At 38.7% G+C, this 23,081-nt stretch overlaps 1 protein-coding gene across 6 annotated transcripts in view; it reads left to right on the top strand.

The window, feature by feature from the left end:
• SPIRE1 (spire type actin nucleation factor 1) overlaps positions 1-23,081 on the top strand; it is a 117,828-nt gene that overhangs the window by 88,044 nt on the left and 6,703 nt on the right. Inside the window, exons 8-16 of one of the 6 annotated variants that reach the window (XM_026843483.1) lie at positions 443-484; positions 7,439-7,602; positions 12,642-12,732; positions 13,604-13,746; positions 16,369-16,542; positions 19,910-20,047; positions 21,567-21,637; positions 22,367-22,398; positions 22,479-22,615. In XM_026843483.1, the coding sequence (XP_026699284.1) occupies positions 443-484; positions 7,439-7,602; positions 12,642-12,732; positions 13,604-13,746; positions 16,369-16,542; positions 19,910-20,047; positions 21,567-21,637; positions 22,367-22,398; positions 22,479-22,615 (992 nt within the window). The remainder of the gene's footprint in view (positions 1-442; positions 485-7,438; positions 7,603-12,641; positions 12,733-13,603; positions 13,747-16,368; positions 16,543-19,909; positions 20,048-21,566; positions 21,638-22,366; positions 22,399-22,478; positions 22,616-23,081) is intronic. The other 5 variants (XM_026843477.1, XM_026843478.1, XM_026843481.1 and 2 more) reach the window with 5 other exon arrangements.

The following is a 23,081-nucleotide window of genomic DNA, read 5'->3' on the forward strand; positions in this document are numbered from 1 at the left end:
AAAAAAATTAGAAATATCTTTATTTCAGGTCACTGAAACTTGTGTGAAATGTGGCTTTGTACTTTCAATTTCTTTCCAGCTCTTTGTCTTCTATCTCTCTTTTCCTTCTCCGCTTTCTCTGTTTCATGGCAATTTAATCGAAAAAATTCCATTTTGAAGATACTTGCCTCTTGTTTTGATATTTATTGAATTCCAAAAACCTCATTCGACAACTATGCAAATATATTTATAATTGCTCTGTTTGCAAGTCTCATTTATGCTACTGTAGTTTTCAGACTTTGAGCTTTACTACAGTAAAGCAATAGCATGTCTGACACATTTTGGATTTAGGCAACAGAATTCAAAATGTCTCAAGTGGAGTTAATCTTTTGTTTTCATTACTCCTCTGCTTTTCTAATAGCTGAATCGTTTTCTTTTTGTTGTTTTTGTTTCTTTTTTACAGCAATGCGGCCACTTAGCATGTCTTACAGTTTTGACTTGTCAGGTAAAAGGTGCAACAACACCTGACGTGGTTATTGTGTTTATTGTGAAATTCGTTCCATCTTGTTTGTTGAATTCCCATTTAAGAAAGAAACTTGAAGGGATTCTTCCAAGATACGGTCAGTGAAAATAAAAATTAAGATTTAATTACTTATTAATACCTACATTTCCTTTGCCACAAAAGGATGACTAGGTATAGAAAACAACTATATTTCACCTGAAATAGTTCTCGAAACAGACAAAGTAAGGTGGCAGAGAGCTATTCCAAACTTTATAAAGGACTGCAGAATACAGTGTCACCTTCAAGTCTGATTTACGTATTTATTAATCTGACCTTTGTGTCTTTACACTCACTTTTTGATTAGACTGTCTTTTGCAGTACTTCACGTGTAATGAGGATCCAAAAGCTAGTTTTGAACTCATCTATCTTTCTAGATTAAATGAAATACATGTATGAACGCTAATCTAGAAAGGAACTGTCAGTTCTTTTGAGCATCTTTACAGTAAATACTTTGTGAGTCATGAAATCAAAGATGTTCACTCAAAAGAGGCTAAACCTTCCTTCTTTACTGGTTAGCAAAATAAATTGCTAAGGTTTGCTGATAACAGCTGATACAGAGGATTCAATAGCTGAAACTTCATCAGCTGTCTAATATCAAATTTAAAGTTTCCTCTTGGTGTGGGCCATTAGTTAGGACATGCAGTAACTGTATGAACATATTCTACTTCAGAGACAACAACATCAGGGAGAGTTTGTGCCTACTAGCCAGAAAATAAATTCATTCCTCCCTGACTGTATACTAACTTTCCAGGATACTCAGGCCCAACCCCTCACTGAGGTTGAGAATATTCTACATTAGGCTCAAAGGTTTGTCCTCTGAGGACAGCTCTTATGCTAGCTCTTACCTAATTTCCCCTAGGTGACTCCCAAGAAAAACAGTCTCCAGATAAATCCATGCTCTCATTTTGTGAAGAAGCAACAGCAGCTGTACCCACCCCACTTCCTTCCAGTTGCATGTAGAAACATCTCATCTGGGCCTTTTGCAGAGTTTTCATCCTCCCTTTCTCCATGCACCCTTTAACCTCACATGGTTATTTTCCCCATAGAAAGGCATAATCTGACTGAAATGCTAGCATATTGTGAACTAGAAAGAACATATAATAGTTTTTTGAATACCATAACAAAAGTAGTAGTTTTGTAATATTGAAGTGAAGTTCACAAGTGATCTGTCTGTGAACATGGTTTCATGTTCTGGCTGAGCCAAGTAAACAACTTGCCACTGTCAAGAGACGAGGAGGGGCTCTTGCTGCTCCCTCTCCTCCTCAGGCTTCCCTCTAAGCGTGTGATTCTCCCTTCTTCTCTGTGCCAGTCCTGCTCACTTACTCATAAGATGACCTAGTTAAACTCATGTAACCCAGGAACAATACCTATATTTTTTTTTACCAGCTTGGTTTTCTGTTCTTTTAGTGATTTAAACCTGCTTACTATCTGATCAGATGATCAGAGAGCTTGCTGAGGGCAGGTGATGAGCATGGGTGGATGGGAGGAAGGAACAGGCTCTCCCCGTCAGAGGCGGTGGCAAGCTGTTAATCCAGCTCAAGCCCTTTTGTGAAACCTTACACTCATGGCGTATTTTACAGCTACTACAGCTGTCTGGTGGGATTCAAATTATATATGTGCTTGGTATCATGTTTTACTCCACTGAAAGCTGAAGGGTCCCCAGGGGTTCAGGTAACAGCATAAACAGGCAGACTTCGGTTTTCAAAAAGTATTGCTGCTTTCAGATATGCCAAAAGTTCCTTCAGTTTTAAGACTGTAAAACTGAATGTGCCAGTGACCATCAAAAGGGAAATGTTCAGATCTGTCCTTCTACATGTGTCTGTGTGCTTCTTTTGCCTTTTATTTCTAAGAATCCTGAGACATCCTCATGTTTAAATCCAAACAGTATTTTGTAAAAGCTCCCTTCATAATCCATTAATTCATTACCGTAATGTTTTTTATTTTAAAGAAGCAGCTTCATAGCATTCTATACTGTACTTGGATTTGCTCTTTTTGACTGACCACCAAAGAACTCTTCTTGTTTTCTTTATCCATCTTCCAAATGTGATTCATTTTGTTTTTTCAAGTCACATTGTTCTCAGTAGTATCATATGGCGTGACTGAGTGATCTGATAAATTGTCTTTAGAAGTAAATTCAAGATGATTAAAACATTCCAGTTAGGTACATGTGAGACACCAAGTGAGCAGATGAATTAGATGGGTTGGGATGTCGATAGTAAGCAGATAAGCAGTAGTTTTAAATGTTGTTGCTTTATGTACTTTTACTTTTTTCATTATTTTGGAGGTGGGGAAGCTATACCATGCTTTCATCACTGTTTCCACATATTTGCTTTTTCACTGCTTTCATTGCTCTCTGCTTGATGGAATTGCTGTCATTAAAAAAAAATGCAAACCAGCTGATAAACAGAAGTGTTTCCTACTAAGTGCTAAAGGACAGGTGCAGGTTTATATTATGCTTGCTGTCTGTGACTGGGATGATACAGACAAATTCTGAGAAGATCTTTGCTGGCACTGAGCCCATGTAGTTGGTATGGCACAGTGCCTGGCTCCATGCATCTGCCTGCTGTTATCCTGAAGAGGAGACGAGGGGTGCCTGGGACCTTCTTTTACACTACTGTTTTGTACTGGTAGAATAGAAGGAGCCATCAGCAGCCACCTGTAATGAGAGTAATCTGAGGGGTACTCATCAGCTGGGGACCAGGGCAGTCATTGCCCACTTCCTCTAATAGAAAAATAATCGAAATTAAGCTGCTTTTAAGCTAACTGTTTTGAATGCATCTCAAAAGAGCAGTCATTCCCACTCTTAACACTCAAGTTCTTACCTCAAAGCTGTATGCACGGCTGCTTTGAAGTTGTTACTTCAGAAACAGTCTGTACATTTTTTGGGTGGAGGGAGTGAAGGGAGAGAAGAAAAAGGAAACAGAAACATTTAATGCCAAATTTCATGGGGATTATTCCTGTTCTGAACCCTGTGAGGTGATGTGTATCACTGTTGGCTTTACATGATCTGTGCCTCAGATCTGTGTGAGGAAGGAACTCCACCTGGTCCTGGTATTCTTTCCATTTAAATAACACAATAATAAATGTGATGCAAACACCAGCAAAAGACTAGCAGTTTGCTATACTGATTTATTAGTTCTCAAGTTTGATTTTAACATCTAAGTGCATTGAAAGGAACAACACATCCCTATTACCATTGTTCATTATGTAATCTTTTCCAGTATATTATTGTCATCATAACTAGTAAAAAGTAAACCTGTATTAATTCTGGAAATCCATTTTAGCCTTCTTTTGAATTCAGTGTAAAAATGATAAGGTTGGGGAACTTATTTGCTGTATAGAGCAAATTTCAGATTTCTGTTGTCTTTATTGGCCAAGGAGATCTGGTTAGGAGGCAGACAGCATATGGTTACATGACTGCTGTGGTTTGCATGTGATCTGTGGTCTGCTTAATTCCTTGTTTCGTAAGAGTCGTAATCTTACATGTAAATAGAGGTGCATCTCATATTATCCTAGAGTGGGTTTTTTGTCTCTCCTTTCTTAAGGCTAGTCAAGGAAAGCCAACACAAAGATCAAGTAACCAAATCAAGACCTTCTCTTTCATTTGCCTGTTGTAATGATAGCTTAGAAGAAACTCAGAAGAAACCAAACATATTCATCCAGTTTGCAGGTACTGTTCATTGTACTTGCTGCCTGAAAACACAGAGAAATGACACTCTCCCAGTGTGTCTGACTCTCTAATAAAATCTTAACCCCAGGCTGTTACTCACACAAGGCCTTTTTTAATATCATCTTCAAAACATTTAGATCTATGAAACTAGAGATTGTGAACTACTATCCATGAAAAAAAAAATAGTTTTTTGTTTCCAAGAATTGTCCGTTAATTTCTTCTTCCATATTCATTTTTATAAGCATTAGTCTATTGGTTGTTTCTGACATGTTTATCCTGATTAATTTTATCTTGTCTACAATGATATACGATTATTTGCCACCAGGTGATGTTCTTGTTGTCTGAGTACATCACTAAAATAGCTTAAAGTAATAATTTTTTGGTCTGTGTCTGCTAACAAATTCTGGTTTTAATTTTGGAACAAGTTATTTTTGTTGAAATCTGTTTGCTGAAACTGTAAGATTTCATACTCCTTTTCTTAAATTATGATAATCCATTTGTTCATGTATATCCAGTACTGTAAGTGCAGGAATGATAAACTGAACTTGACCACTGTTGACAAAATGGATTTTATAAATTGAATTTTTTTCTAATTTGACTTTATTATTCTTTAGTACTTGCAAGTTGTAAAAACTCCCCCCCCTTTTTTTTTTTTCTTTAGACAAAAGAATGGTGATAAATGTTGAGTTGGAATATGTTGGGTTGGATAAATGTTGAGTTGGAATATGGTGAATTGTCTAAATCTAAAACTTCTCTGGTCTTTCTGAAGACTTATAAACCAACATGTGAGCAACTCATACATGTGTGAATTTAACAACTGATTTAGGCTTTGTAAATAGTGATTGGCTACATAAATTATCTCCAAAATGGATCAGAAGTTTCCATTTTTGAAGCCTAAACTCTTAGAAAACAAAACAACACCCCCCCCAGCCCCAACCAACCAAAACCTACAACAACAAAAACAACAGAAGACAATTTACGATATACCCAGGATATCCATTGTATCATCTCCTATAGTGCTAGGGGATGTCTGGTGGATGTTCCCTCCTCTTTCCTTTCCCCAGACCTATTGTGTGTTTTATTTTTTTGGAAGGAGGCCAATACTGCTGGCCTTCCCATCACTGGTTCTCCTAGTGAGTCCAACAGTACTTACAGGCCATTCTTCACCCTCCCTACCATCAGACAGGGGAGTCACCACCCAGGAAGTTTTTCGGAGAAGGGACACCACCTTTGGCTGTTGGTGGTGCTGGGGCTGCTTCATTGGACTGTCTGTTTAGGAACAGCCCTGTGCAATCAAAAGACAAATGAAAGGTTTTTCTCTTGCTCATTTGGGAAACCCTGAGCTTCTTCAGTCAACTGCTTGCCAGCTAATTATGAGGTCTCAAGAAGTGATATTGGCAGAAGGGAGGTGAGGCAGTTCAGGTTTTGTTTTCCTGCTGTTGCTTTCTGGGATTGCATTGAGCAGTTGTTAGAGCAGGAATGTATTTGATGTGGAGGACGCCCATGCTCTACTCACAGAAATCTAGGAGGAAAAAAATGACCTATAAGCCATAGTGCTAGTCAGGACTCCCATTAGCAAAGCCTTTGAAGATAGGAACTAAGGGTTAGAGAGTCTAAGTCTTTGATTGCAACTCTTTGTAGGGAGGACCTGAAGGCAGTAATAACACTGTAGTACACAGATTCATAGGCTTGGAATGTCACCATGGCTTTAATAGTCCAAATAATCACCTTTTCTTATACTCCCAGTTGAAGGTATGATTTATAGAGGAGCTTCAATACATTCCCTGACCTTTCTAGCTCTGTTCTCAGCATTTAACAATAACCTAATTAATTCTTTAAAATATATACTGATTTAACTTAATCCTTTTCTTATTCCTTTTCAATAGCTACTCCGGTGAGAATGTTGTAAAACAGACCTACTACTGCAACTGAGGCTTTGTCTAGACTGTGTAGTTTTGATTTACCTAGTGCAAGAATGGCTTTTATCAATGCAAATTGTGTTGTAGCAGCAGTGACCGAGTCTGTTTATACCAGGGCAACTATGTGAGTAACTCCAAATGATGTGTGAGTATTTACATTGTTGGCACTGGGGATATCTGGATGATATCATTTCTCTGTCATAGTCCTCCCAGTAACCTAAGGTACAAGTCATTTGACCTTCTGTGCCTCTTTTCACCAGGTATAAAAATGGGAATAATAACTCATCATTACCCTAGCCTTAGAATACCTGGAGGTACTTTGTTATTACAAAACTGGGGAAGGAGTCCTATAATTACATGGGTAGAAAAACACATTTGTAGAAAGACCAGATGCTGAGGCACACATGCAAATGGGAGATTAAGAGCTTCTCTTCCTTCTACCTCCAACATAATTTTCTTCATATTGTAGTGCTGCACTTTGTACTTTTACAGGGATAAAACTGATTTATCAGACCAAACTGTAAGCTCTCCTAAAATATCAAAGCCTAGGTCATTATCTTAGTGTCTAAGCACAGCAGGCCCAATGCTTATGTTATCCAACATGCATCTTCATTGCACACTGGCAGAAATCCCTAGTAATTTACTCAGTGGCGTTACATTCTTGTAAAACTCATGTAGATGAAAATGGAGCTGGAGCCTAATGTTTCTGCTGGTACATGAAGATTAGACATCACAGACATATTTTTAATATAAATGACTATGCAAGCCTAAGAATTGTGCATATTTTTGATGAATGCTAGTTATTTAGCTCATTTTCATTCCTTTTCTGTATACTGCAAAATAAAGTGTAGTTCTGTCCTCACAGGAAAAACTAGGTTTACACCATGCTAAACCTCCTAATTTTTGTGTGGCGTTGTCTTCAGATTCACTGGAAGCTGACTTGTTCAGATATGGTTGTGCATTCTTCTGATACTTGTTTTATAGGTAATTATAGACTATAAGTTGAAGGAAGGATGTTTTTGGGTTAAACACGGGATTTTTGTTTTAAAGTTGATTGGTGTTAGTCTGAGGTTGGTTTTTAGTATTGTGCATTACTGCTTTTTTCCACTGCTTTCATTCTTTCATACTGCTTCTGTGCCACAAGCTATTGCCTATAGTTCTCTGAGCAGTGTATTGCTAAAGTAAAATAATTGCACACATACAACTATCACAGTGATTTTTTTTTCCTTTTATGTGTATTGCCTTGACAGTAAGATTTGAGAAGGCAAAATTAAGTGCAAACACCAACTGTTCTGTTTCTTTTCCTAGATGTATCTACTCCAGAGGCTGGAAGAAAGTTAGTGGATGCCTCTGTAGTGAACGGTGGCCTGACACCACAAGGAAAGCAGAATGGGGCAACACAAGTGACAGTACAACGCAAGAGACTCCTTAAGGCTCCCACGTTGGCTGAACTTGACAGCTCAGATTCAGAGGTAAAAAATCAGGACACAACTTGCTTCTCAATTTGTCAGAATTGATTCTTACTCCTTAACTGGCTGAATTGCTCGGCTGAGAATTGACTTTGCAGATTATCATCTGAATTTTCCATGACTGCTTTGTCAGCCCACAGAACTTCAAAAATATTAGATAAGACCTCAAAAATTAGAAAATTCTTTGTAAAGATAAAATGCTCATTTTGGCCTTAAAACCAGTATTTACTTATTTTTCTAAATGCCCAGTATCTGTCCACAGTGTATACATAGCAATTATGCTTTTGGGAATATAGGCAAACGTGTTGCACCCTTCTGGCACCCATGCAGGAGCTGTCACTAAAGGACTTGGGTGTGAAGCCACTGTCACAGTACCAGCTATTAAATAAAGAGCATCAGCTGTGCCAGAGTGGTTGCAGTTTGGTTAGCATGTTAGTTTGATATATAGGCTTGGGAAGTAACATCCAACAAATGTTTCACAGATAGGGACAAGCAAATACCACTTAGATGGAGAAACAACTCTGAATCCATCCTCTCTCAAATGGAGAATTAAAGATTTTAAAAAGCATAAAAAAGAAAAAAAAAATTAAAGCTGCCTAGTTTGAAAGCTGCATTATGTACCAACATTATATCCTCAAGAATGAGCTTTGTCTTCTGGACCGGTAGCATTATTAATTGAGTTTGAAAGTTAAGCTGTCTGGAAAGCACATGCAGGCAGGGTTTATTCAGAGAGGCTGATTTTAGCCTGGGGAAGGCAGTCTTCCCTGACTCTCTTTCTCTATAGTAAATGAAGAAGGAGGGGTTTCCTGACAGGGCACTTACAAAAGCATCTAAGCTGGAAGATAGGAGGCTGAGTCAAAATATAGATGGGGAGAAATTTATCTCTTTGCATACTTTCTTGATCTTTGAAAGGTTGTCCCTCTTTGTATTTAGGGGTTGCCCTATGGGTGCCTTATGTGGGTGCAGATTCAGTGCATCTGTTCTGAAAGCAGAAGAGATTTGCATTCTGAAATCTCTCAGAAGTCTTTAAAATTACAATAGAAGCTATATGAGGTTTTTTAATATGGATGAAGCTGGGCAGGATGCAGGAATATTAAGACCTGTCAGTGAGAGCTGGATCTTGAACTTACAGCTTCCCAGCTTGTAGCTCCTTGCATCCTGAAGCTAATGCAGCGTGATATTTCACACGGGAAAAGGAGCAGAAGTCAGTAAAAGAAAATTCTGTAAAGGGAAACATGAAATGATTCTTGTAGGAGGGAAAAATAAGATGTCTGACTGTGACTGTTGATTAGGGAATGCTGTATAGGCAAGCAAAGTCATATAGATTAAGCTCTGGAACACACAGCAAAAGAGAAATTTAAAATAAATCAGGCACATCAAGCTGTCATAGGGAACAGATGCTGTACTGTTTTGAGTCAACAGAAGTAGATGATGAAGCAATTAAGACGATTAAGATGCTCAGCAGAATACTGGTTGGGGCTCAGGAACACTGCTAAACTATTGTAAATAAACAAACTGAAGGGACTTTGGGTGAAATTTTCTGAGATGGTGAAGGGGATAAGACACAACATTTGAAGAAAGTCAAGGTCACTCTGTCAAAGTGTCTTATTTCTTTCCTGACTTCTACTTTGTATGTAACACACAGAAGAGCGTATGTGTTGTCCTGTTGCCTATAAATGAATTGGCCACCTCTTTGCCTGCAATTTGAATTTAGCCTAACCTATGTAGAGTTACTCACTGGGAGTTAAATTGTGGCTATGTTATGCCCTAAATTACAGACTGCAAATATCTGCACTGCTGAGCTATGGACCTCCAAATGAGCTATGATGCAGACGCATTTTCTTCCCCCTGCATCCCCTTTGTTCTTCTCTCAGCTATGTTGTGATACAGGCTACGCCCCAACATTCGGTGTTGCCAGCCAGTGGTGAACAGGGAGGTCTAATGCAGCCCTATGCCCATTTGCTGGCAAGGAATATTGTATGAATCATTTTTGCTTTCTGTCCTTGCTTTTTATCTGCATCATCACTAGGATCACAGTTTCAGAGGGGGAGCAGGAAAGTGCCATTTTGCTTTGTGTGGCTAAGAGGAGTAGCAATATAATAGTGATTTTTTTTGATACAGACCTAAAAAGGGTATCTTCCTAATGAAGCTACAGCTATCTGGCCAAAATCATGTCAGTGACATATTCATATGTTTTAAGGTGATGCCTTTAAAGCTGCAGCTTTCTCAAGTACATATAAAATGATAATTGTTTAGTGCTCTGTGGAGAAATGCACAGTTCTGGATATAGGCTTGATCCAACATCAAATGTAAAAATGTCAGATAGTCTGCCATAGTAGTCCACAGTTACAGTATTGATAAGAAGAAATTCATATGATGGTTCATCAGTACTTCCTACACAAGATTTCATTCACAAAATCCTTCCATGTTTGAGAAATTGTAGAACAGTAATAGCATTTCCAATGCATGTGTTTGCGCACAGAAAAAGTAAATTGAAATAGGAAACTAGGAATACTTGTTGTCTAAGTAGGTTGATACGTTAAATTTAACAAACTCCTGTCTTCCATTCTCCCTGGGTTGGTTGTTTATACTTACTACTTTTATACTTAGCCATTGGCTATAACAGTTCATTCCCTCTCATTCTTTAGAATAAGAAGTGTGGCTCCTGGAATCTCTCCTTTAGGCCTTTACCGTAGAGAAGCCCCTTACTCTCTGTTTTTGTCCATTTCTTTCCCTCTGGGTTTTCGATTTGGGTTTTTTTGGTGTTTTTTTTTGGTGGTTTTGGGTTGGGTTTTTTTTGAGACTCCCAGGCCACTGGAATAGCCAGTGTTCATCTATTACGAAGGAAGTAACTAGAAATCCTTCACAACAGTGGGAGCAAGATGGAGACATCTGTGTGCTACCTAGTTTTGCAACATGTGACTGAGACATCACGTCCATCTTGAGTTCAAAAGTGGAATGTAGAATGGTCAATAGCTATTTCTTCCCATTGAAAGATGGCAATTATCCAAATTAGATGGACATAAGAAACATGTCTGTAATCTCTGTTTTAATTTTACATTAAAATATATGTAGGCTTTTGGTATTCTCAGTTGTGCACCTTGTTTTGTCTCTCTTCTCTCTGTCCCAGTGTTTCAGACACAGGAAAATAGAAGAAAAAAGAGAACAAAAAACCCCCCAGAAAAGCATGAAATTAAACTCAATGCATAGACTGTTGCTTGAATCATGACTCAGTCTTTTGTAAAACTCTACAGCATAAGACACCAGCAACTGAAGCACTTGTAATTTTTGGTCAGGACTAGATAGGGTCCCACAGAACAAGAGACTTCTGTATAGCAGGGATTGCTTGGATTGTGCTCCAGAGACAACTGTTCCCTGCCTGCTCCTCAGAAAGCCTGTCTGAAGCTCTGGTGCTCTTCATTCATAAAAATGAGCAGCACAGCAATATGGCTATGTTTTTTTAATTTGACGGGTTACTTAGTTCTTTGTCTTGTTAGCTTCTCCAGCAATGGGCAAGTAATCTTCCAGTCAGAAGAATATGTCTTCTATAAAGTGAAAAGTTGAGTAGTTCTTTTTGTCCGGGGGTTATTCTCTTTCACAAAATTTGAATGTTTAACTCCAGACTTGTGAACATTGTTGCACCCCTTCTAAAGAACAGTTGTCTTACAAGTTCTCCAGTGGTTGTTTAAGGCAACCATGCAGCTTGAAGTGATACGCAAAGCTATCTGAGCTAGCTCTGTAGCTACACTACTGGTTTCTGGAAGTAAAATAGCTGGGTTAGCTAAATGTGCTGCTCAAGCTTCCCTACAAGCTCCCCATCATAACTGTTTTGCAGGGTCACACGTGATATGTTAAAGTGAATATACTGTTTGGGGATCTGAACTGGTTTGAGTCCCTTTGCAGAATACTGTGTTATGGCATATACATGGGAACGGTGTACATCAATCACAGTGTCCTCACATACAACACATACACTTGGGCTAAGCATAAAGTACAGATCACCTGATGGGAGTTTGTAGAGGCCTCTGTGCTGTGATGCATGGTGCTTACTGAGGTGATCCTGCCAGCTTTGCTTTTCTGACTTGCTGTTACCAAAGAAGGCAGTCTTTCAGCCAGTGGAGGTTTTCCCACTTGCGATACATGTAATTAAGGAAATCTGTGAGAGAGAAGCTCAGTCACTTGCTGGATTTTAGAGCAGGTCACTTATTTGATCTGCAAATCTTGACAATTTAAATGACGTAAGTCTCCTTGGTTAAAAGCATTCACATTAGAGCTAAAGAGCGTTCACAGTCCTTCATCTCTGTTCCTTTGGGAGGCTCCTGTGATGATCTGTATCTTGCCGGTATCTGGTGGCTGAAGACAGAGGTTTTAGGGGAAAGCAAAGGATTTAATAATTTGGATGGCATAAAGCTTTAGATGTCTGAAAGGTGTTAGTCAAAGCCTTTTTCACTTTCATTCACTTGCAGGAATTGCTCCTGGCTGTTGTGATGAAACATACTTATATGATGAATGAATTTTCTTTTAAATACAGAAGGAGAAATGCAACAGGATTAGGGATTAGAGAACAGTGCAGTGGAGATGGGATTAATTTCTCTTTACTCAAGTCATTTGTATGAGTGGCTGTCATTCCTTTGGAGACCAGAGAAATCCAAGTGCCGATTCCTTGCTAGTGTGAGAAATAAAGTTAACATATCTGCTGTAGCTGCAAATCCTTAGAAGTCCTTGAATACAATGAGGAAAATTAACAGGTTACAGTGGATTCATGCACCTCTCCTCTGATCTTGTTCTTTCATGCTATAGTTAAATACACTGAATTCCAAACTATGTACCATTTATGTCAGTTTCTTAAAAAACTGAGTGTTGAAATGCCACTTACTCAGTGCTGCGTAGTGTCCATGTTTTCCTCAGGACTTCTTCTAGGGCTTTGAGTGATTGAATGGAGCAAAATACCTTGGATAGCGTGATTTCTGTGTGCTAAGAAGCAGGAAGAGAAGAAAAAACAATTCCTGAGGAATTCTGTTTCTTTTCCTCTTGCCATACAGGAGGAATCAGTGCACAAATCAGCAAGTAGCAGCAGCATCTCTCCCTCACAAGTGGAAGACCCCTCTCAAGAAGGTACCAGCAGCAGAAAGAGTGAGTTTTGATGAGAACACCCAGTGGCTGATTTTACACACTTCTGTTGTCTTCTATGAACTTTATCTGAAACTTTTATAGAAAGCTGAAGCTGAGTGTTGTTAATGGAATAAATCTCTAAAGCTGAACCCTAGAATCTGCTGAATAGAACAAATGTGATTAACAGTTGGAAGGCATTAGCCTTCGCTGTATGTGGATATCTTTGTGAAACAGAAGGTTTCATACTTGAAATTGATGTGGAACTGCAGAGGAAGTCACAGGTGAAAAGGGGCTAGTTTACCTATGGTCATCTCATAAAAGAATTTGTTGCTGCAGAAACACATTCTAACCTAAGACCCAATTTAAATGTTTCCTGCATCTCTGTCACCATGGCAGTGACTGTACTTGTTTGAAAGACACATAGCAATCACCAGTGTTTCTCATAAGTACTTACTGGGAAGAGGGGAGGATCTGTTCTTTTTTTCAGTTACAGTTACTGTAGGTTACTGTGTAACAATATTTTTAATTTGTTTCCAAGTGGTTCAGTTTCACTGGAAAGGTTTTGTAATGAAACCTGTTATCTGTGCATGTACTTTCTGTATGATGGTGAAATAAGTAGAATAAGCCAATACCCTGAAACATTGAATTTTACAATGGTAACTGGACAGTAGCATGCCCATATTTGCTAGTTTTATGAGTATTCCTATTCTCTCAACCTGGAGAATGTGATGAATGTAATACCTGACTTGAAGATGCTCTGAGTACGGGTGTGTAACTTCAGCCATCAATGGTGGGAATTCTGTCAAATCGAAGACTGGTTTAAGTACTGAGCAATCTTATCCAACAGTCTGTCATATAAGAACTAATTTTTTTATACTGGTTGAATCTTTAGTGCCTCCAAAGTTCTTGCCCATATCATCTACACCACAGCCTGAGAGACGGCAGCCACCTCAGAGACGACACTCCATTGAAAAGGAAACGCCAACCAATGTGAGACAGTTCCTACCACCTTCAAAACAGAGCTCCAGATCACTTGTAAGTGGAGTGGGTGGTAGGAGAGAGAAAAAGAGGCATGCTAAGAGTATAATGAAAATTAAAACTTGGCTTCAGTGTGATTAGAACTTGACTCAAAGAAAACTCCTCAATTCAGAAACAGCACTTGGCTACTAAAGACATTTTGTAACCTAGATTTGAACTTTGTTTCTCTAGCATATTTATCCAAATCCCAGGTACAGGTGCCTCAGAAAATATTTGCACTTTGATTGATTAGGACTCAGAGTAAAGCCATGTGTCTTGCTTTTATTTCAGAATGTTATCAAAACAGACGAACTTCACCTTACTGATCTTCCATTTGAATAGAGACAATTCCAAAGCAGTGGATATATCTGGGGATTTGGGGGAATTTTTTAGTTGTTGGAAGTAGTTAATGTCTGAATGAATGGAATGGTTTCTTTTCCTCCCACCTTAAGAACTTGTGTGTTAATGTTTATATATATGAAAGCTCCTTCAGTAATCCAAATCAAGGTTTGTCTGTGTTACTTTGTTGAAGTTAACTGAGGCAAAAACCTTTATTATTGTTTGAAAAGAAAGTACAGTACATTTGATCAATTAGCTTTAATTGAGAGCTGTTTTCCAACAGAGTATAAACAGCAAAGGATATGAAATCCTGGTTTGTTTATGCTGACATACTGATTAGTGCTTTGTAATTTCATGCAGGATATGTTCCTCGTTTCTTTTCCTACCAGCAAGGCATCAAAGTATGCCCCATGAGGTGCTGGTGAATAGAGAAATCGATAAACACATCCTAGTGTTGAAAGGAAGGGAATATTCACTTGCCTCATCTTGTAGTGCAATGAGTGGTATTAATGGGCTTTGAAGAGTGTTTTTGTTGGCCCAAGAGATGGTGACTGGGATTCAAACCTATTAGACGATGAAGTTGAACAAGAAAATAATCTCCCAAATATTCCCACAACATGCTTCCTCCTCTTCTTTTCAGAGGCTCTGCTGGGTTTTGTTTATTATATCCTTCCAAGAATGTAGTTGCTCATTCCAGGTGAGGGTCAGGTAGTAGCATGTTGATAAATGCACAACAAAAGTAGACCTGCCAAACTGAACTTGGAGCAGGATGTATCGCACCAGAACCAAGCTGAAGGGTTCCTTCAGCATGCATTTGGAGACATGATCATATAAAATGGATTGCCCTGTCATTGCCTTCTGCACTCACTATATATGGAAGCACAAGCTTTATTTTCTGATAGGCTGAGTCATTCACAGACATACTGTTTAACGGGAGGAGGGGAGAGAGCATTATATGTTATACTGAAGCATTTGCTCCATCACACTTTTAGTGTATCTAAATATGTTACATCATAATATTGTTCTTATATGTATTTGAGGGGATTATGCAACTTAAAAATCTTATATATGAGACTGTTTATTTTAAATAGGTCAGTCAAGTTCTTAACAGGACCTTTTTGACCACATAAGTATTTTCGCTCTGTCAGTCTGTTCACTGACATATGCCTAGAAAAATACATACAAAATAAAACCATTGCAGAAAAACTAATCCAATTATTCCACTCCCTCTTAAAAATACTAAAGGAAAAGGGTGAAAAAGCCATTAGGTAAGTCAGGCTATTGTGGGAACACATGGGAAACATTTTACTAGTTTCTTTTGTGCTTGGGGGTTTTTTGTTTGTTTGGGCTTTTTTAATCTTTAGAGAACTGTCACCTATCTTGGTTTTGGCGATGAAGTGAGAAAGAAGGAAAATCAGTAGTGAAATGTTCCGTTAATAAGAACCTATTTTATTTAATACCTAGAGAGCTAATTCTTTAACTTGGCAATAGTGCCCTCTAGGGTGTGACAGACAACTCCCACAATACTTTCAGTTTTGGTAGATGATTTCTGATATGCTGACACTGGCCCAGTTCCATGCTTTGGCTTACTGCAAGTCTTTCCTTCCCCGGAGGGATGCCAGGTTCTTTCCATGGCTGTGCCAGATGCTGCATATGTAACATTGCCGTTCCTGGAGCGAATGCTTCTCAATAAGTGCCGAATATGATTTACTTTATATTTGACTTCACACTTCTTCATCCCTTCCTCCAGGATTGATGGAGTTTCATTTCTTATCACCTGATCCTGTGACCGCAGTTTCTCTCCAAGGTGAAAGAGGCCTCGTCAATAAATAGCCCTCAATGCCAGTGAAAACAGGCAGGAGTTTGCTACAGTCTCTTAGCAGGATTAGCAAGAAACTGGTCTGCCTTGCATACTAACGATGGTTTTGTGAACTGGCATCTCATCAGACAGAGGGAGTTAGACCTAAGTAGGTGGGGAGGGGAAACAGACTTGGAAAGATGCCAGACACAGTCCTTTTGATAAGTCACCCTCCAGTGCTCCATGGAAAGGCAGGGGCAGCTTAGTGACTTTTCAGGGGATCAGCCTGGTGGTGTGCTCACTGTTGTGAGCTGACTCGGTGCTTAATCAGTGAGATGAAGCCAGTGTCCTGAGTTGTACATATGAATGCCTTTGTAGTCTGTTTGCTTTTTTAATTATTACTATTATTATTATCATTATTATTTTTCATGACCCAGAGGACCAAAGCTAATGGTTTCGTTTATACACAGCATTCGCTTCTCTGCTTCCTATCTATTGTTCAGGTTCCTAGGATAACCAGTTTATTTCCAAGGATGACTTTCAGACCACTTTTTTCAACTATGCAAACAGCTTCTCTGCTCAGCTCTCATCCCGTTGAAGCAGCCATGTGTGGGGTGGCAGGGGCTATGTACTATCTCTGTGAGAGAGCTTTTGCCAGCAGGTGGAAACCCGCAAAGGTTTGCCTCTTTTTGCTGGCTTTGGAAATCACCTTCACCAGCATGTTCCCTCCTAGGGGAGCACTTCCTAAGCTGTGGCAAGAATTAAAGCTTAGGCTGGGACATTGCACCTGATTGACATTGATTTCAATGTGTGTAGGATATTTGTATGTCTTCAATCACCTCACGGGGAAAAGAAATCAGTTCTGAAAGGACAGCAAACTAAAAATGCAACATCACAAGATTATCAGTGGAACAGACATTAAATGTTACAGCATATGAAGATTCTGCAGCAAAAAATTCAGCAAAACTATTGTAATCCTTGGACTATGTTGAAAAGAATAAGGTTTTATGTTTCTAACAAGATACACTATGTAGAATGGAAGGGCATTTGCAATCTGTTTTACTTGAAAACCTACATATGGTTTTGGTCCTCAGCACACTTACGTATCAGAATTTGCAGGATAACTAATAGCTATGTACTAGGGAAGGCAAATCCACTAAAAAGAAAAACTGAATCATTTTCCACTATGTAGAAATGAACACAAATAATTTAATTTTTTCCTTCTTTTTCTTGTCTCAACCTGTACAAGTGTGAAACCTGTTGGAGAGTTTATAGTTGAGATATCCGGCTGACTTCTTAGAAACTTTCAGTCTGCAAGAGCAACGAGAGTTTAGAGTGCTTGACTAATTGTGAATTGCAGAATTTAGAGGCCAGTCTGGCACTTCTTCATATTGCAATTCGCTGGGGCAGCTCATCTGATTGCCTAGTGACACCCTATAATGAGAACTTTTACAAGGAATGTATTAGTGTAAAAATGTGTTAGTCATAAGGAGCTATTAGGTGCATGTATGCTGAGAATGACCTACAAAGCACTTTATTTCACATTATGCATGTGTAATTCTTACCACTTGCTTTTCCCAAGAAAAAAAAAAACAAAAAAACACCACATACACACCTTAAGCTATTACGGTGTTGATAATAACACTGCACAGTCAAAGTGTTAAGCCAGTTCTCATAAGGATCTTGGAAACTTCAAGTTCAAAATACTATTTCTAGGTCAGATTTTTTTTTTTCCTTTGAAAATAAGAATACCATCCTGTCTTTAATATTAAAATGAGTATTGAGTACAGTTCCAGAAAATCAAGGCCATTCAAACCACATTTTGTCTTTAGTACGTTCTGTTGTATGCAGGTGTTACACAGACCTGAAGTTCTCTCACTTGGAGCTGCCTAACTTGAGTGTAGATTATTGTTGGAAGTTTGAGCAATAACTCCAAAGCATCATCGTTTAATGAAGTTTAGTCAGTGCTTAGCGTAATTTTAATTAATTTCAATGCCTTAGAGGTAGTGTAGAAACAAAATATTTTCTTATGTACTTACTTCTATTCTGAAAAGGGGAAAAAAATATCACGCTCTTTTCTGAAATCAGCATAATATTTATCTTCCATTTAATGTTGCATTAACATTTTGTTGTCCTTGTGTAACCTCTGGAATTAAAACATTAGCATTTAAACATGTGAACATTTTCTATGTTTCCCCTGTTGCCTGCTAGCTATTTCTATTTGCTTCAGTGATAATCATTTCCGATTGGTACAACAACAGGCCCACACTATTCCCCTAGTACCTGCTCTACACCTGTAGCAGATCCACAGACTTTCTTCCAAGGACCAATATTCCCTGACGTCATCGTTCTGTAAATTAAAGGAATGGGCGTTCATGAGGGGGAAGGAAGAGCTTCAAGTAAGAAATGTATTTCTAAAGGACTTAAAGCTCTGATTGATTACAAGCATTCAGTCGGCCGCATTCACCTCGGACAGTTTCTCTCAGTCTCCCACGATGCAGAATCGAGGGGTGTTGCTGGCATTGTATGCATCCCGCTCTCCCACCCACTTCCTCTCCCGTCTCAGCCCAGCCTTCAGCCGTGCCTTCTCCATAGCGAGGCAGTTGCTATGGGGAGAACCCAGAATGAAATGCTGAGGGCTGCTGGTTGGCTGCAAAGTTGCTCATAAGGAACAGAAGTTACTTTGTTTTGGCTGTGCAGTTTTACTCCTCAGAGCAAACTGCATTTGCTCTTGATGTAGTTTGTTCTTTCCAGACAACTAGAGATTCTATACCCCAAAGGTTTAGCTGGAAAATCTAACAAAGTTAATTCAATTCTAGTCTTTTGTGGGGTACCTTAAACAGAGTGAAGTTTCTTTGTGTTCCCTTTCTAGATAGGTAAGACAACAGTTTTTAAAAATGTGGTGGTTCCTAAATGCTAATGTTTGCCAGGTCTGCAATGTAGAAAGATTTTCTTTTGAATCTAATGGAAAGACAGAACAGACCTCTGACTACATGGAAATGTAGCATTTCACTACTAGTCCGATTCATCACTTCAATTTGTAAACGAGATCTCCAAACTGTCAGCCACATCTTTGTATTTGCAGGAGGAATTTCCTTCGTTTATTCAGAGAGCATTACATGTCATTGTCATTACCGCACAGTAGCCCCTCTGGGTTGACTGAAAAGGTTCACTAAGCATAAAGTGATGGAAGTTCCCACAGAGGTTTCTGTCTTTCTGTTGGAAATGTATAATCAACTACAGGGCTGGATTACAAATTGGGTTAGTGCTTTTTATTCTCTGGTACCAAATTCAGGAGTTCTCTACTCGGTATTCTCCTAAATGCTGTAATACAGAACAGATGCAAAATTTCGTCAGTGGAAGGTTGTGTTGTTAGTCTCTATTTGAGTCTCTGCTGTTATTAATGCAACACTGGGTAACCAGTCCTCCTGCTTTATATTTGCAGATTATTCTATAAAGCCTAAATTGTTACTGTTACTTTTCTGGGGCAGAAGGTAGAACTTTTCTGCCTGAACTGATGTAACTTTTTGTAGTCTTGGTGGGATTCTGATCATGTGAGCACCAAGATGTGGTACCACTGAATAAAAATTTCTGCTAGAATGGGCTACTAACAACTTTCCTTGGCCACTCTGGGCATCACAGAGTCTCAGAGAAATTAGTGTCTTCAAACAGTATACTTAAAAGTAACACCATCTGCCAAATTACCTTTTCCCTTTCAAACTATAAACTTGAACAATGATTGGTTTGAAACAAATCTTCATAAGGCAAGACAAATGGAGAGAAGGGTCAAGTGGTTTGAGGAGAAAAGATGAATTGTCACTGAAATTGTCATTGTTGTGAAGGCTGAACATCAGACCATCTAGGTCACACACAGCCTCCAGTGGTTTGGAACTCATGTGATGCCCATGAATGAGCCAGTGCTATTCCAGTTGGAAGGGAGAAACCCTCTGTTTCTGGAGTTACTAACCAGGTGGCTGGTTGTCTAGGTTGAAGTCTGGAAGAAGCCATTTGGCTTTGAAATAATACAGGTTTTTTGGCTTCCAGGAGGAGTTCTGTTACCCGGTGGAATGTCTGGCTCTGACGGTGGAGGAGGTCATGCACATCCGTCAGGTGCTGGTGAAGGCTGAGCTGGAAAAGTACCAGCAATATAAAGATGTCTACACTGCTCTCAAGAAAGGGAAGGTAGGGCTGAGTCTGTGGAGGCTCTGAAGCTTATTGAGGGAGTCTGGTCGCATAAGCCTCCCATTTACACATTCTTACCCTGTATTGGAAAGAAGAGAGATCCACCAAACATCCCCTTAAATGTATGACACATGGGTCAGCTTCCTTGAATTATGTACAGAAACATCCAAACTTTTTACGGAAATAGCTTATTTGTTCAGATTGTCTATAAAAATGCAGTAGTGTTTGCAATTATCAGAGCGTATTTGTACATAAAACCTCATTGACTGAAGTGATTTCTGTCACCATGCCTTGTGCGGTATTGCTTAGCATTTCTGTTTCGAAAAATAGAATTACGGATAGCAGTAGGAAACTATATATGAATCTTTACTATCAAGCAAAGAGGGAATGAAAGCCTTCAAACGACATGTGACCCCAAAAGGAGGTTTAGTATTAGACAGTGCATTCACTATCACTTTTTTTTTCTGTAAACTGCAGATGGGGAATTGGTATTTATGAATAGAAGCAGTGACCTTTTCTCCCACTTTTGACTAGTTCTGCTTGAATACCTCCAGCAAGTGTATTTTGACTTCACAGTGTATTTTGCCTACAGGCCTCCTTGTGTCTAGTATGCAGATTTAATTTAAAGATCTAATACATTTAAGGTGGAGGAACAAGAATCTTAAAATGTCATTCATTAGATTCATCTGCTGCCTTTTGTCATGATATATAAAGCTTAGTAATGAGCTTTTATCAAATCTCAACATAAACTGATGCCTTAATTAATTTACCCTGCTATTAAAATTGCTCACTTTTATTTCTAACCAGATTTATATAGCCGCACCTGCATCTCTGGATCTTAGTATGTCATCTTTTGTTTGACTGCACAAATTTTCATTGTTCAATGCCTTTCCTTCCTATAAATGTTCTTAAGCCATGATCCCTACCCCTCCTTTGAATAAACTGAATAGATGGGAGTTATTATCCCACTATAAAGCAGGTTTTCATCAAGTAAGATTGCTACAATAGCTCTTCCCTGCACCTTCTCTAGTTTTCAAGAATGTAGGATTGGAAGAAAATCATCAAATGTTGTCAGCAGCAAAAATTTTGTGTCCCAGATCATGACCCGGATGGTTAGGAACCACTTCCAGCCTAAATGTATTCATGGCTAAATTTATGGAATTTATGCACATTTGTTCTTGTGTTCTTCCATCGTAACAGTTGTCCTTCCTTACTCCTGTTACTCCTACCTTCCCATTGCTTTTTTGTGTAGTAATGATATAAACATCAGTGAGAGAGAAGTAAAAGTAAGTTAATAAATTAAGTGGCAAGTATTTAATTTAGGTAAAATATTAAAGAGTATTTCTAAATATATGAAGATACAATTCTGGACCATTCTCTTCAATATCATCTCAGAAGTGTGGACCCCAGAACTGGATGTAGTACTGCAACTGTGGTCTCACTGATTGCAGCTGATAGATGAAGTCATTACTGGACGGGACCTTGCCTAACATTGTGGACTCCTCTGTTCTTCTTTTAGCTCTGCTTTTGCTGTCGAACGAGAAGGTTTTCTTTCTTTACCTGGTCCTACACTTGCCAGTTCTGTAAGAGGTAAATATTTAATATCTGTTAATAAATGAGTACAGTTTCAGAGGGACAACTCGATTTACACGTTAGGAACCCTCAAATATTTCCACTGTATACTGTTGATTGCTTTTATTTCTGTAACATCTGATGTTAAAAAGAAATTATGCAAAAGCAGTTCCTTCCTAAGTGACAGAATTACGTCCTTGGACTGAAAATCTTGGCTAAAAGTGAGAGAAACACTCATCTGGGTTTTTTATGCTCATGGGAGAGTGAGATGGAATTTACTCAGGCTCCCTAGTCAACAGTTCCATAATCTCTGTTGTTGAGGAAAACATTTAAGGCAATTTACCTTTTATATTCTTTTTGGAGTATTGGCTGGGGGAGAAGGGAAAGGAGTAATTTGCAGGCAAAATGAAACATTTTAAGTTAAGTTGAACAGTGAGACAGTAAGTCTGGAGAGCTATGGAATCACTGTCTTATTGTCTCACCAAAGGAGGTTTCTTTATAGGAAAAACAGCTTTGTTTTTTTTAATAGCTTTTAATTTAGATGTAATTCTTGTTTAGCATTTCTCCTTGGTTTTGGCTTCATGTTCTGAGTGAAGTTATTACATCGAAGAAGCTTTAAAAATGAAAATGTTTGTTTAATGGGGGGATGGGGGAGGATTCTAACTCCTGGAAATATTTATCCCTTATTATTGATTTAAATGTAATTTTTCCCGGTGAAATGATTCATGCTCTTGCTTTCTTACACAGGCCTGTATGCTCACAGTGTTGCAAAAAAGTAAGTAAGCTTATGGTTAGACCCTTTCTAGAAAGCTGTTATCTTTGCAATGATCCTGCATGTTTTGTTCCGCTATTCTTGCAGATGCGGTTGCCATCAAAGCCATATTCTACTCTCCCCATCTTCTCACTGGGACCTTCAACCCTGCAAAGAGGAGACAGCTTTATGAGGCCAGAGAAACCCTCTACCAGTCACCGCCATTCACTGCGGAGCATGTCCAGGTGAGAAAGAACCACGCTCACATGCTTCCTAAGTGTTTCATATTGAGTTATCAATCATTAAGAAGATGCTATCTACCTGTTTTGTAGTTGCCAGTGTTTCTAATGCTTGTAGTAGTTTTTCTGAAGCCTGAAACTTCCACTCATTGCTTTGATTTACAGAAATGGCAATAGTAACAGCATGTCTTAAACCTTTCCAGGTTACAGGTGAAAAATTATATGAGTTTGGGACAACCGTATTTCTGTAGCACCTCTGCAAAAATATCCTTAGCATGTCTTTTTTTCTGGAGTGAATAGACTCTCCAGAGATAAATCTCACGGGCTAGAATCACTCACTGAATGGGAATTCAATGATGCCTTGCACAGATTTATATTTTTCCCCTTAATTTTTCTAATTCTAATTTTCACTATTTTTTTTTTCACTTTGGTGTTATCAAGTTATCTACTGGTGTTGTAGCTTATACACAGA

Source organism: Athene cunicularia (genome assembly GCF_003259725.1).
Source record: "Athene cunicularia isolate RWA chromosome 2 unlocalized genomic scaffold, athCun1 chr2_part1, whole genome shotgun sequence".
In the NCBI taxonomy this organism is placed as follows: Eukaryota; Metazoa; Chordata; class Aves; order Strigiformes; family Strigidae; genus Athene; species Athene cunicularia.